Source organism: Mustela putorius, unplaced genomic scaffold (assembly GCF_011764305.1).
Source record: "Mustela putorius furo isolate JIRA1106 unplaced genomic scaffold, ASM1176430v1.1 tig00001075_pilon_pilon_pilon, whole genome shotgun sequence".
NCBI classification, from domain to species: Eukaryota; Metazoa; Chordata; class Mammalia; order Carnivora; family Mustelidae; genus Mustela; species Mustela putorius.
In genome coordinates, this window is record NW_025421560.1 from 207,446 (window position 1) to 220,665 (window position 13,220).

At 56.4% G+C, this 13,220-nt stretch overlaps 1 protein-coding gene across 1 annotated transcript; it reads right to left on the reverse strand.

Moving 5' to 3' along the window:
- Positions 1–445: 445 nt before the first annotated feature.
- AGT (angiotensinogen) lies at positions 446–12,882 on the reverse strand. The gene is made up of 5 exons (XM_004776001.3): positions 12,778–12,882; positions 7,258–8,109; positions 3,897–4,164; positions 2,110–2,254; positions 446–1,345 (listed from the first exon to the last, which is right to left on the reverse strand). The coding sequence occupies exons 2-5, from the start codon at positions 8,084–8,086 to the stop codon at positions 1,154–1,156; spliced, it is 1,434 nt and encodes a 477-aa protein (XP_004776058.1). The 5' UTR covers positions 8,087–8,109; positions 12,778–12,882; the 3' UTR covers positions 446–1,153.
- Positions 12,883–13,220: the final 338 nt, after the last annotated feature.

Consider the following 13,220-nt stretch of genomic DNA (forward strand, 5'->3'; position numbering starts at 1 on the left):
CTCTCACCCCCAGACACTTGTCCAGCCGCCGCATGCCCCTGGGCCCTCATCGGTGGGCCCCATAGTCCGTAGCCTGCCTGGTCATTTCGGTGTCAGTGGAGGCAGCCGGAGAGAGCGCTGTATGTACATCAGGAAATGGGTTCATTGTCGTCAGCACCAGCGATCAACCCTGTGTCCCCGGAAAGTAAGAAGTGCCCGTGGGCCTCGTTCCTTCTGGCTGCATGTAGGGGCCTGAGGCCTCCTCCCCCACGCACCCACCTGCTGCTTAGGGATGGAAGCATCCAGAAGCAAACTTCTCCACATGATGGCTAAGTCACAGCCCGCGGAAATACGCCCAAAATATGGCTCAAAGCCCTAGAAAGGACTTGGTGTAGACAGTCTGTCAGCTAAATGGCAGGTTTTTGTTTTGCCGCTGAAGGAAAGAATTTTTCTTTTTAAGATTTTATTTGATTTGTTTGTTGTATTTATTTACTGACAAGAGAGTAGATGAGGATGGGCTAAGCAGAGAGCCCAATGCAGGGCTCAATCCCAGGACCCTGGGATCAGGATCTGAGCCAAAGGCAGAGGCTTAACCCACTGAACCACCCAGGCAGCCCAAGAATTTTTCTTCTTTTGTTTATTGTTGCAAGACATTTATTAATAACACAAGGGATAATTAGCCGTGGTATTACATTCTAACATAAATTCAGGTGCTTGGGTTTTTCCAAGATCACAGCATCCTGGGAAAGGAGACCGGGACCAACGAAAGCTAAGGCATCATGGGGACGGCTGCTCAGCGGCTCACGCTTCCCCAGCCGATCGACACTCAGGGCAGGGAAAACCGTGGGATTGTAAAACCCAATTCCTGTTCTCTGATAAAAAGGAAACAATTTCTGGTTTCACGACCCAGGTGGTCTGTTCAGACTTTTTCCTGAACAGTTGTCCTGTGCTAAATTCTGGTTTCCGGTACCCCCCACGTGGCCCAGGAGAAGCCGAAGAACCCGGGAGGCCTTCTGCCCACAGGTTCCGCCGCTCCTTAGATGGGAGGGGAATGGCATTCTCCCAGCTCAAAGCTGGCTCGCTGGAAGGCAGAGTGGAAGACGGCAACAGATCAGCGCTGCTGCGGCCACTGCCCTTGCTCGCGGTGACTGCCAGGTCTGCGGGTGGCCGGGTCTCACACCGCGCTCAGCGGGTTGGTCACACGGCCCAGGAAGTGCAGGGCAGTGGAGTCGTGCTCATAAATGGCAAACAGGAACGGGCGGTTCAAGGTCACCTCCAAGGCCTTGGGCTCACCTGGCTGCGGGGCAGACTCTGTGGGCTGCTCTCCCTCGTCTGCTTTTAGTTCCAAAAGGATGCTATTCAGCACCTGCAAAGCAGCAAGCGTTGTGACAGCTCCCGACGGCCCTCAGCACCCAGGGAGAGGGTGCAGGACAGCTGTTTCTCCAGCCCGCCCGTGCCATACATGCCCCTTGGTATAGATGGCTCCCACTCAGCCCAACTCACACAACAGCTCTCCCCAGAGCATCCCTCCAACCCACCAGTCTCCCACTTTCCACCTTGCTTTCCAGGACAGAACCCCAGGCCCCTTGGCTGTGGTCCGCCAGTGCTTGGTTCATCCCACAAATTTAGCAAGAGGACTGATGCTCCCCAGCAGTGATCTCCAAGGCCAGAACTGCGAAGGGCCCCCTCTCCCCGGTACCCACCCCGGTGCCAGCACTTCCAGGCACCCCAGCTTTAGGGAGACATCATTCAGGCAGAGGGACAGTCTGCCTCCTGCTGAGTGTTCCCTGTGGGCACGCAGCTCTGGCAGGGCTGGCACTGGGTCCTTATCCCATGGCCTGAGTCCTGGCCCTGCTGTGGGATCTGGGAAGGACCCCGAGGCTAGACCAAGCTGGGCAGAGCCAAAAACACATGGTGGGGAAGGGTTTGCTGCTCTCCACCTGTCCCCGGAAAACCCTGGAAAGTTCTGGTCACTTCTCTCCCACCCTGGATGCACAGCCACATAGCCATGCCCTCCCCTCCTCCCCTGCCTGCCCTGCAGAAGCTCTCTCTGTGTCCTTTCCGTCTCCACCTCCCCCCTGTGAACACACGGATTCACTCGAGCCCAGACATCACCGGCACAGATGGTACCTTTCCGACTCGGAGATCGTCATCGCTGATTTTGCCCAGATTCGCCTCGGCCCCCAGCAGGGTGGGCAGCTTGGCCTGGGCCAGCAGGTCCCGCAGGTCATAGGAGGCTCGCAGTGTCAGCTGGGGCACAGTCAAGCGGATGGTCCTGCGGGGGTGACACACGCTTAGGAAGTCCCGGGTGGCTCCCCCCTGAGAGGCCCTGGAACCCCCCACCCAGCTAGGGAAAGTTTGTCGCAACAAATACAACAAAAAAGTCTCGTGTCCTTGGAAATACTGTGAGAAGGATGTGCGCTTCAAGTAGCGCTCAGTGGGGTTGGCGATGAGTTGTCCTTCGTTCTACTCTGGTTTTCAGCTGGCCGCATCGGAGCTGAACTACGTGGATAACTGTAAAATGCTGTTCTCTGCAATAACGCGGCATGTCTTACTACCACCTTGCAGAGGCATTCTTGACCCAGAAAGCCCCGGGGAGGGGAGAGCAATGGGAGGAATGTCCCGCCACGCTCCACGCCGTCTTGTTGCTGACATCAACTCAGCTGACTTGCCTGTAGGGCCTCTGCCTTCTGTCGGCATCTCTGAGAGCCCGGGGATGTTTCCCGTGACCCCCGAAGCCTTCACGGGATTTACATGACACCCACGTCCATACATTATCCACAGTAGCCAAACGGTGGAAGTGACAAAGAGTGCACGGACTGACGGCGGGATAAACAAAACATGTCTGTCCGTCTAACGGAGCATCTGCTGTAAGAGGAGGGAATCCCGACCCACGCTGCCACACGGGCGAGCCTGAGGACATCATGCTACGTGAAACAAGCCTGTCATCAAAGGACAGACACTGTATGAGTTCACTCCTCTGAGGTCCTAGAATGGACACGTTCACAGAGAGCAGAAGCAGAGCGGCCATGGCCAGGGTTTGGGTGGGGGTGGGGTGGGGTGGGCAGGCTGGATTTCCGTTGGGGAAGCTGAAAACGTTCTAGAGACGGACAGTGTGGCGGGGGCACCAGTGTGGGGTGCTTCACGCCACTGAACGGTGCGCTACAGACGGTACACATGGTACACTTGCCATTAGGCATTTACGGTCAGCACAACCAAAACTGATTTCCAAAGGAGCGTTGCCCTCGGAAGGCCAGTGTGTCCCTGAGTGACAGTCTCAGAGCAGGTTTCCGGCCCCCACTGCTCTGGGCCACAGACGAGGGACAAGTGTAGCGCACCAGAGCACGGGAATGGCTTTCTTCCCTCCATAGTTGGAAAGAGGAGCACTCAGGCAGCCAAGCGGGGAGTTTTGGACTCAAGGACAGCTCCCCAAGAAAGCCTCTCCCCCAGGCCTCCCGAGGGGTCCAAACCCTTCTGGGAAGCCAGTCCCCGACAAGCTCTGGGAGTGGAAGGATGGCGGGGGAGGGGTGGGGGGGCGTGGTGGGTGGTCATGGCATCAAAGGTCCCCCCTTCAGGGCAGAATGAAATGCAGTCCTCCAAAACCAGCGGGTAAGCCCAAGCCCAAGGAAATCACGCTCCCACTCCTTTCCCTCTCCTGCGCCCAGAACGACATGACACCTGCAGAGTTAGGTGGACGGGTGGACAGAAGGAGGGGTGACACGTGAACGCACGGGCCTTCTGCTCCAGAACAGCAGAAGCTCTGGGCCCCTCCCCGTCCTGGGCCCAGGGCTCAGCCAACACCCATACATCTGCTCACCCCTCGTGCCCTCCCGCCCTGGGTAGACAGATGCACCCAGCTCCCCACGGTCCACGGGAAGCTGCCCCAGAGGTGCCAGTCGGTGTCCCAGGAGCCCTACCGGGGAGATAGGTTCTTCAGCCACGTCAGGAATTTGTGCTGGAAGGTGATGGCCTCCACCTTCTGCAGACCGGAGGTGCCATGGGGCTGGACCAGCAGCAGGCAGGCACTCTTGCTGAGGGGCACCCGGGTCACGGAGAGGTGGTTCTGGACGTCGCTCCAGTGCTGGAAGGTGCCCGTGCCCGAGAGCATGGGGACCGACACCGAGGTGGCGTTGTCCACCCAGAACTCCTGCAGTCCCTCCAGCAGGGAGAAGCCCTTCAGCTGTCCTGGGGACCCAGAGAGGAGACAAGGAGGGACGGGTCAGCTGAGGCAGAGGCAGGCAGATGCGCTCAGGGCTAGGGACACCACGGGGAGAGCCGAAGGCCCAGCCTGTGCCCCAGCCTCCCCCGGCATACCCCGGGCCATGGGGCGTCTTCCCACCCCTGCGCTTTGCAGGCCCTACCCTGTACCCCAAGGGCCGGTCGAGTCTTCCTCCTGCAAGATCCAACCGTTTGAGATCACGACGGTGACACTAACTGCCCGTGTTGAAGACATTTGACACACCAGGTGCCACTCTGAGATTTTACACCTGTCACCTTAAGGTCCACAAAGGACCACAAAGGAAACCAGGGACCTTAGGCCACCATGAACTGACCAGGTAAACTCACCCCAGATCTGACCTGGCCCAAAGCCTGCGGCCCGCCACACTCACCGGCTTCTTTTTTTAAATAAACTTCATTTTTTAAGAGAAGTTAGGTTCGTAGCATAATTAGGAGAAAATATAGAGTTTCCCCATACACCTGCCCCCACCCCAAGCACAGCCTCCCGTGCTATCCTCACCCCCACCGGAGCAGATGTCCGTTAGCACTGATGACCCTTCACCGTCACATCACTGTCATCATGTCCAGGGCTGACATGAGGGCTCGCTCTCAGGGCCGTACGTTCTGTGGGGCTGGACAGACGTGCAGTGACTGCGCCCACCATCCCAGTGTCACCCAGAGCAGGTTGGCAGCCCTACGCTGCCTTGGGGCACGGGCACGTCTCCATCTGGAAGCAGTGTCGGCTGTGACAGGCTCCCCTTCTGCAAGTCAGGACGCAGAGCTAAGCACACGTCCTGCAAGGCAGGCTCCACATGCTGACCAGGACAGACACAGGACCTGGGGTGAGCCGCGGCTCGGAGCCAAACGCTCGGTGCAGGCTTGCCCTGGCCTGCGGGGAGGGGGCAGCCCCGTGTGAGGGCCTCCCCCCCGGGGACTGTGTGAGGGGTGGCCAAGGGGTGCAGCCAGTTGGCTCGACTGTCCCGGAAAGAGGGGTAGACAACTGCTAAACGCCCTGTCCCTGGGGGTCCCCCGTGACTGTACCAGGGGGGCTCTCAGTGCCCACCAGGCCTGGCCGGAGACTTGTAAATTTAGGGGAAGAAAGGACTAAATCTTTTCCCACCCACACGGAAGGACAGGAGAGTCTGAACAGAGGAGGCTTCCCTGTCCTGGACGCTCCACTGAAAAGCACAGAATCCATCTTCACCCAGAGGTTAAGTAAATCTCTCAGGGTTAAGTCAACTGGTGCCGTGGAACCTGCCAGAGCCAGCGGCAGCTCAGGATGACCACAGGGCCTGGGCAAAGGGCGCCCTACAGCTCAGGGGCTCCCAACCCCCGAGGCCTCGAGAGCCAGCCACGTCCATCTGGGCACTGAGGTCGTGCTCACAGAACATCATTACCAAAGAGGCACTTCGAACTCCCCAGAGAGACAGCCTTCGGCTTCATAAGGCAGCCGTGCGGTGCTGGGCCAGGAGGGGCTGGTGCATCTCTGTTGGATGGAAACTGAGGCCCAGAAAGGTCAGGGGGCAAGATTAGAGAGTGAGCATGGTGGGACCTGCCGAGTGTCCAGGCACCTGTGGCTCTCTAGCTTTGGGGGGGGTCAGGACTTTCTCAGTGAGCGGTCCTCCTGGTGCTCTTCCTGGGGCTCTTCCTGGGAAGAGCAGGCTGAGGCCGCTCATCCCCTCTCTGTCTTCCAAGGGGTGGGGGGAGGGGTGGGCAACCATGCTCAGCAGGAGGGCGCCTGTGCTGGCCTCGGTTCCTGGGTCCATCATCTTCCCCCTGCACCCAGAACAGGCTGGAGGTCCTCCCCCATGGGGGTTTACAGACTTGCAGGATGTTTTCAGAGTGAGACAACCGTCGTGCTCTATTACGCCTCCATGTCTCTAGTTTTATCTCTCTGCTGTGGCTCCCTTGGCTCGCAAATGCACCCTGCCCGCCCCACCTGTCAGTCTGCAAGGCCACTGCCTCAGCATGTGCTCCCTGGACAGTGGGCCCATTGCATCACCTTCCTGGGACCCTCCCCGCCTCCCATGGACACAGCCCCAGCGGCCTGGATACCCTCTGACCAGAACACTTTTTCTGCTCCAGCATCTACCACCCTTCCCAGCATCACATCCCAAAATCTGGCCGGACGCCTCTTTCGGGCTGTGCCTCCCACAGGCCCCATCCCCTCCGAGCTCTGGCCAAACAGAGCCGCCCTTGTTCTGGTTTCTGGCCCTGAGCTTGCCAGCCTTTTTGCTCACACATTTGTTCTTCCACAGCCCTGCTCCCCTCACCATCCTCTGTCCTCTCCCTGGGGACCCTCCCTCCTCCAAGGGCCTAGCGCCCCAGAGTGCCTTTTCAGGGCACGTTTCCCTAGAGCTCTGCAGCTGGGGGCACTCGCCTGTGGGATCGATCTCCTCTCTTGAACGTCAGTAGGCAACCTGGGTTCCAGACTTGTGCGTCCTTCCTCCCTGGCCCCCTGAGACACCCAACTCAGGGGCATGTGCATAATAGGGCTTCAACAATCAGTTGTTGAATGAGCGAGCTATCTTTGTGGGGATTTGGGGAAGGGGGAGTAGTACTAACCGCTCCCAGCATGAAAGGTGGTGTAAGCAAACAAACTGGGTATTTTTGTGAGGACACTGACCTTCTCAAGAGACAAGAAGCCCTCCCTTCTGAGTGTGCAGATGGGCCACTGGACCGGGAAGTGTGGGTTTGGATCTCAGGAACCCAACTTGTGGCCGTGTCTTCTTAAGGCGGTCACTCTGGGTTTTTCCCTGGAGGCAGTAACACTGCTTTACCACATCCCAAGGGGATTAAATGATCAGGATATGAGGGAGCACTAGAGCTGCCGCACACAGTAGGACAGCAGGTGGCTCGCTCGATGCTCATCCAAGGACCCCCTTGGGCAGCTACTACCGGCTCCTTGAGAGTGACTCCCAGGTACTTCCCCACGTTCTCACCCCGCCCATCCCCAAGGCCTGGCCCTGCTGAGCCAAATGCTGGACACTAAGTCTGCAGACACAGAGAGCTGTCCCCCTAGGGCACCCACCCCGAAGGCACCTCCAGGCTTTGCCTTACCTTGGAAGTGGACATAGGCATTGAAAAGCAAGGTGCTGTCTGGGCTGACTCCTGACAGGGGTCTGTCCGTTTTCCACCCTGTCACTGCCTGCATGAACCTGTTGATCTTCTCAGCAGCAAGATCCGGGTCTGTGGACAAGTCCAGAGAGCGTGGGAGGGTGATGGGAGCAAAGGGTGCCAGGCCCCGCACAAAAGGCTGCTTCAGGCGCAGGCCAGGGGCTGTGAACAGGCCCAGCACCGTGGAGAGGAGCAGTGTGGACCGGCTGCCGGCCTCACCCTCAGCGACCAGAAGGCCCTGGATGGTCTGCAGGGCGGATAGCACCTTGTGGCCGTCCAGCCGGGAGGTGCAGCTCTGGTCCTCCCCAGGGACGCCCAGGAACGCCTGCAGTCTGCCAGCCGTGGGGTCCAGCGCGCCCAAGTAGAGAGAGGCCAGCGTGCCAAAGAGAGTCGTGGGGGACAGGACGGTCCCACTGGCCTCGCTCCCAGACTCGCCCAGTGCCCTGTACATGTGGAAGCCCAGGAAGTTGAGCATCATGCCCACTTTAGCCGCCCGCATCCTGTCTTCCTCCTCCAACTTCCCGGCGGCCAGCGCCAGCTGCTCCCGGAGCGCCTCTTCGTCCACTGGGGACGTCTTGGCCTGAATCGGGACGGGCGTGAAGGTCAGCTCCTTGGGCATCTCTGGGCCGGGTTTCTCCAGCTGCTCACAGCTGCTCTTGCTGTAGACGAGGAGGTGGAAGGGATGGATGTATACTCGGTCCCCAGCTACCAGGCCGGCCCAGGCCACGAGGCAGAGGACAGTGGCCCTTAGGCCCACTCCGGCAGGACTCATCTCTGGCAGGGGCGCTCGATTCCCTGAAACAGCATTTCGTGCAGGACGACAGGTTACTAAGCGTGTTAGTGCCCTCCAGCCAGACGTCTAGCTGTTCCCGTATTCCGTGCGGTCATGAACCCAGGAGAAATCTATCCAGGTCTACAACACCTTAAAGAAAAGCGATAGATTCCAGGCTCTGAGGACAGTATCTCTGTGAGCCATGATGCGCTATCATGCGCTGAGCTGTGTCTTTTGCGGGGAGAGTATTTTGGGGTTGGTTTTTTTTGTCTGATTTTTATAATGGGGAGAATGTCTTGATAGTAAGACATGGGTATATTTTAAACAGAAATACCAAAATGTCCATTACATCAAGTAAAAATGTACACAAATATTTTCACAAAATGTTGTTAAGTGCTTCTCTTCAAGAATATGCAACTGCAGGCGCCTGGGTAGCTCAGTGGGTTGAGTCTCTGCCTTTGGCTCAGGTCATGATCTCAGCGTCCTGAGATCGAGTCCCGCATCAAACTCTCTGCTCAGCGGGGACCCTGCTTTCCCACTCTCTCTCTCTGCCTACTTGTGATCTCACTCTGTCAAATAAATAAATAAAAATCTTAAAAAAAAAAAAAAAAGAGTATGCGACTGCGTAATAGTATTTTTTACCTTGGGTAAATCAGTGATATCATGGATTAGTCGATAATTATATGTTTAATAAAGAGTAATGGGGGGCACCTGGGTGGCTCAGTCGTTAAGCATCTGCCTTTGGCCCAGGTCATGATCCTGGGCTCCCTGCTCAGTGGGGAGTCTGCTTCTCCCTCTCCCTCTACACATCCCCTACCTGCTTGTGCTCACTCTCTCCATCTCTCAAATAAATAAATAAAATCTTTTTTTAAGAGTAATATGGAAACATTTAGACTTATTTTTTTGCCTTTACTGAATTTTTTTTAAATTTTTTTATTATTTGTATTAACACATAATGTATTATTATCCCCAGGGGTACAGGCCTGTGAATTTTCAGGCTTACACACTTCACAGCACTCACCATAGCACATACCCTCCCCAATGTCCCTAACCCAGCCACCCTCTCCCAACCCCTCTCCCCACCAGCAACCCTCAGTTTGTTTTGTGACATTAAGAATCTCTTATGGTTTGTCTCCCTCCCGATCCCATCTTATTAAACTTATTTTTGAAGGAACTTTGATTTTAAAATAAACAAAATTCACCTTGTTGCCTTAAAGTTTTTAATTTCCTATGTTGAAGTCCTAAATCCCACTACTTCAAAATGTACTCTATTGGGAGATAGAGTCTCTAAAGAGGTAATTTAGGTTAAATGGGGTCATTGGGATGGGCCCTCATCGCATTTGACTGGGGTCCCTCTTAGAAGAGATTAGGACACAGACACACACAAACGGAAGACCCTGGAAAGACAGGGAGAAGACAGCCATCCACAAGCCAGGGGGAGAGACCTCAGAAGACACATCTGTCAACATCTCAGCTTGGACTTGAAACCGGTGTGAGATATGAAGGTTCTCCCAGAAGGAGTCATTGTACTTTTAGCCTCCCGAATCACGAGAGAACAGATTTCTGTCGTTGAAGGGACCCAGTCTGAGAATTTGATACGGCTGCCTCTGGCTATGAGCTTCCCTAGAAAACCAGCTGTGGGGCAGACCGCGAGTCTCCAGGAGGCCTCCTAGCCCTGGGGTAGGTGGAAACCAGTTTGGAATACGAGACTAAGATGCACAGAGGTTTTTTTCTATGTTATAAGTTGGCCTGGCAGGAACAATCTGTGTGTGGTCCCAACCAGGAGATGTACACCTCATTCCCCAGACCAGGTGCGTCCTGTAAGAATAGACCTGTTCTAGCTGGGTAGTGTGTGACTGTCCCCAGAAGCCCCTGCCTACAGATTCCCCAATCCAGCCCTTGGCTGTTCATGTGAGGAAGGAAAGTTTTCACTCCTTTGCAGACACAGAAAGGGGAGTTCTGAGGCAGGAAAAAAAGTTCCCGAGTTCACACAGCAAAGCGTTTAACAGACACAATTCAGACCTGCGTTTATTCTCACCAGTCAGTCCCAAGCCCGGTTCCCACAGGTCTCACCAGGGGAGCCTTAGAAACCATGGAAGTCCGTCTCCCCCCGCCCCCGAGATGCCAGCTATAATGGCCCTGGGGTGTGGCCTCAGAAGGGGTTTCTCAGCCCCACTGTGGCCCCCACAGGCGGCTGGCAGTGAGCACCAGAGGCTCAGCCTGAAGCCCTGGTGTTTGCACCTGTCCCAGCACCCCAGGCCAGTCGGCGACTGTGTCCTGCATGTGGAGGACTATGTCCTGCGCAGTGGATCCCCATGGAGCCCGACACCAACCCCACCAACGCCTTTCACCGACAGCCGGTGGCGTTGGTCTGCGCTGGGGCCAGGGTTAGTTTTTTTATAAAAAACGTCCCAGGTGAGTCCGAAGTAGAACCGTCCTGTGCCCTAGATGTGGGTCTCTGTCGTTGACAGGAGGATTTCTGGCAGCTTTCTCTAGCGCCCTGTGATTCTGCTCCCGCCTCGCCTCTCGATGAGAGAGAACGTAGCAGACAAGGTTCTCGGGCTGGCTCGGCGGACCTAGGACCCATGTTCATGGCACGGGTTCATTCGCTCCCAGTCATTTCCATGGTATCGCACTGATTTCCAGTGAAGCCGCAGACTTCCAGCTTCATCTTTCGTGCTCCCGTCCTCATCCTCCCCCATCCCCCTGCCCTCCCAGAGCAGCCCAGGCATCCCTGGAACTGAGACATGAACTCAAGGTCACCTTGATGCCTCCATCTTTCCTGCACACCCAGGCATCCCCAGGTTGCGCTGACATTGGCGCTCCGCACTCCTCTCCCGGGTCTGGTAACCTGCACCCGCTTTCAACTCAACAAGCATTGTGTGTTTAGTTCTGCTCTGGTCATCAAACACCAAAGGAACTTTGACTTCTGACCTCAGCCACCGCTTCTCCCTCCTCCCCGCACATTTGACCCAATCCATGGTTCTCATGAGAAGCCACGCGACATACAAAAATGGAACAGAAAGTTCTTCCCATCCAGACAGGCCTCCGTTGCCAGCAGTTGCCTCGTGTAAAAAGCCAAAGCACTCTGAGTTATCAGGGGAAACCTGTAGAAGCGGAGGGCTGGAGAAATCTGGCAGAAGTGGCCCCCAGTCCTGGGCTTGGGCCACGCAGGTAAGCACAGCCCCCTCCCTGCTTTGCCAGTCCCGCACAGCACACGCACTGTCTACAGTGAAATAGTTTCACGGTCACAGTCCGGGGCAGGGGCTGCTATGTGTTGCTCTCAGCGGGCATCCGTGGCTGCCATACTGACCGGTCCTTAGTCACCCCACCATGGGGCCTCAGAATAAACGGGGGCTCCAGGCTCCTGTGGATCTGCCCTCCTCCAGCACCCCTGCTCAGTCTCCTTTCCATATCCCCTCGTGGTTCTGTGGCTTCATGAAATAGTGAGATCAGCAGCCAACACTGGTCTAATGCCTATCATTGCCAGGCAGTGTTCTAGCACTTTCCATGGACTTTTCTCATCCTGCTAAGGCTTCCATGACACTCCATTTCCCGCTGTAACTGTCCCCCACCACGCCTGACACCCTGAACTCACTTATCCCGCTTTACTTCCTTTTCCCACAGCACTGACCCCCTTATGACCTTATAAATAATTAATTATTATGCATTTATTTGTTTAGTGTTCATCGCCTGTCTCTTCCCACGTGAAGGCAAACTCCGAGAGAGTGGGGTCCTTGCTCCGTTTTGTTCGTTGATATATATATATGTCACATTTCCAGAAATGCTCCTGGGACCTAGTATGTACTTGATAAACAGTTGTTAAGTGGATTAATGAATGCTGTTTTGCAGAAGAACAGAGACGTTCCGTGACTTGCTCAAGGTCACGCAGCTAAGTGAGAGACAGAACTAGGATTCAAACCCAGACCCCCTGATGCTACAGTCCACACACTTTAGCACCCATCGTAGTGCCTCTTGAACAATAAGAATCTGTCTTTGCAGTTTCTCTTAAAGTTTAGAAAGCACTTTCACATTATATTAGCTCTCTGAATATACCCCTAGCTCATGAGCAAGGGAGGCCAGGCATCGCTGTTTGTCCCATTTTATAGATGGGCAAACCGAGGCTTGGGGATACAAAGTGATGAGTTGAGGGCACCCAAGCCTTGAACCCAGGGCCGGAGGCAGCACTGCCTGGGGGAGGTGCAGGGAGACAGGCCACTCCTCATCTGAGCCTCCAGGGATGGGGACAGGGTCGCAGCTCCCGGCTCTCTGAGGCTGCTCCCCCCTCCACCTCCCAGCTCCTGTCCCTGCACAAGCCTTGTGCTTCCTTCTGACTCCAGCCCTCCCCCCCCCCCCCGTGGCTCTGATCCCGGCCTGTGCCTGAGGACCCAGCCCTGCTCAGAGGCAGCAGGGAACCCGGCCACCCTGCCCTACAGCTGGGTGGGGGTGGGGGACTGTTCCTCTGCTAAGACCTGGGGTGCCTGAGGGGGAGGACAGCCCATGAGAGGACGTCCGATGTGACAGGAAGGGGGACACATCAGCGTCGTCTTCAGTAGTGATCCCCACCCCCCCCGCAGCGCCTGTCACCACAGACCCCTGCCTTCCGGCTCCCAGCCGCCCCACCAGAGACCCCCTGGCTTCTCCTCCCGGCAGAAATCAGCTGCCCTGACCGGGAGGGGCTCCCTGCTTACCTTTTCCTCGGGTCCCCAAAACAAGAGCAGCCTCTTCCCCTGGCTGGGCCGAGGCCCTATTTATATCAGAGGGGATGGAGCCGTTCCCAGACCGTTCTGTGCCCAAGCTGGGGAGGAGGGCGGTGACATCACTTGGCCCCACCGCGGGGGTGGGGGCCTCAGGCTGCCTGGCGGCTAGGGGACAGGCACCAGAGCAACTCTCAGGCTGGGACTCCTTCCAGGAAGTCAAAGTGATCGATACACACTTTCCGTGCCGAACAGCATGAGCCGGCAAGCCGTGGAGTTACATATTTACCCCAGCTCACCTCCCCTGGGGCTGCGGGGATGCACACGGGGATCCCATGTAGGTGTGTGTTGGTGTGTGATGGGTCTCTAGCCTGAGGTGTGACAGCCACCCAGGCCTTCTGATAGAGCCCTCTTGAGGTGCGCTTCTGAGAGTCCCC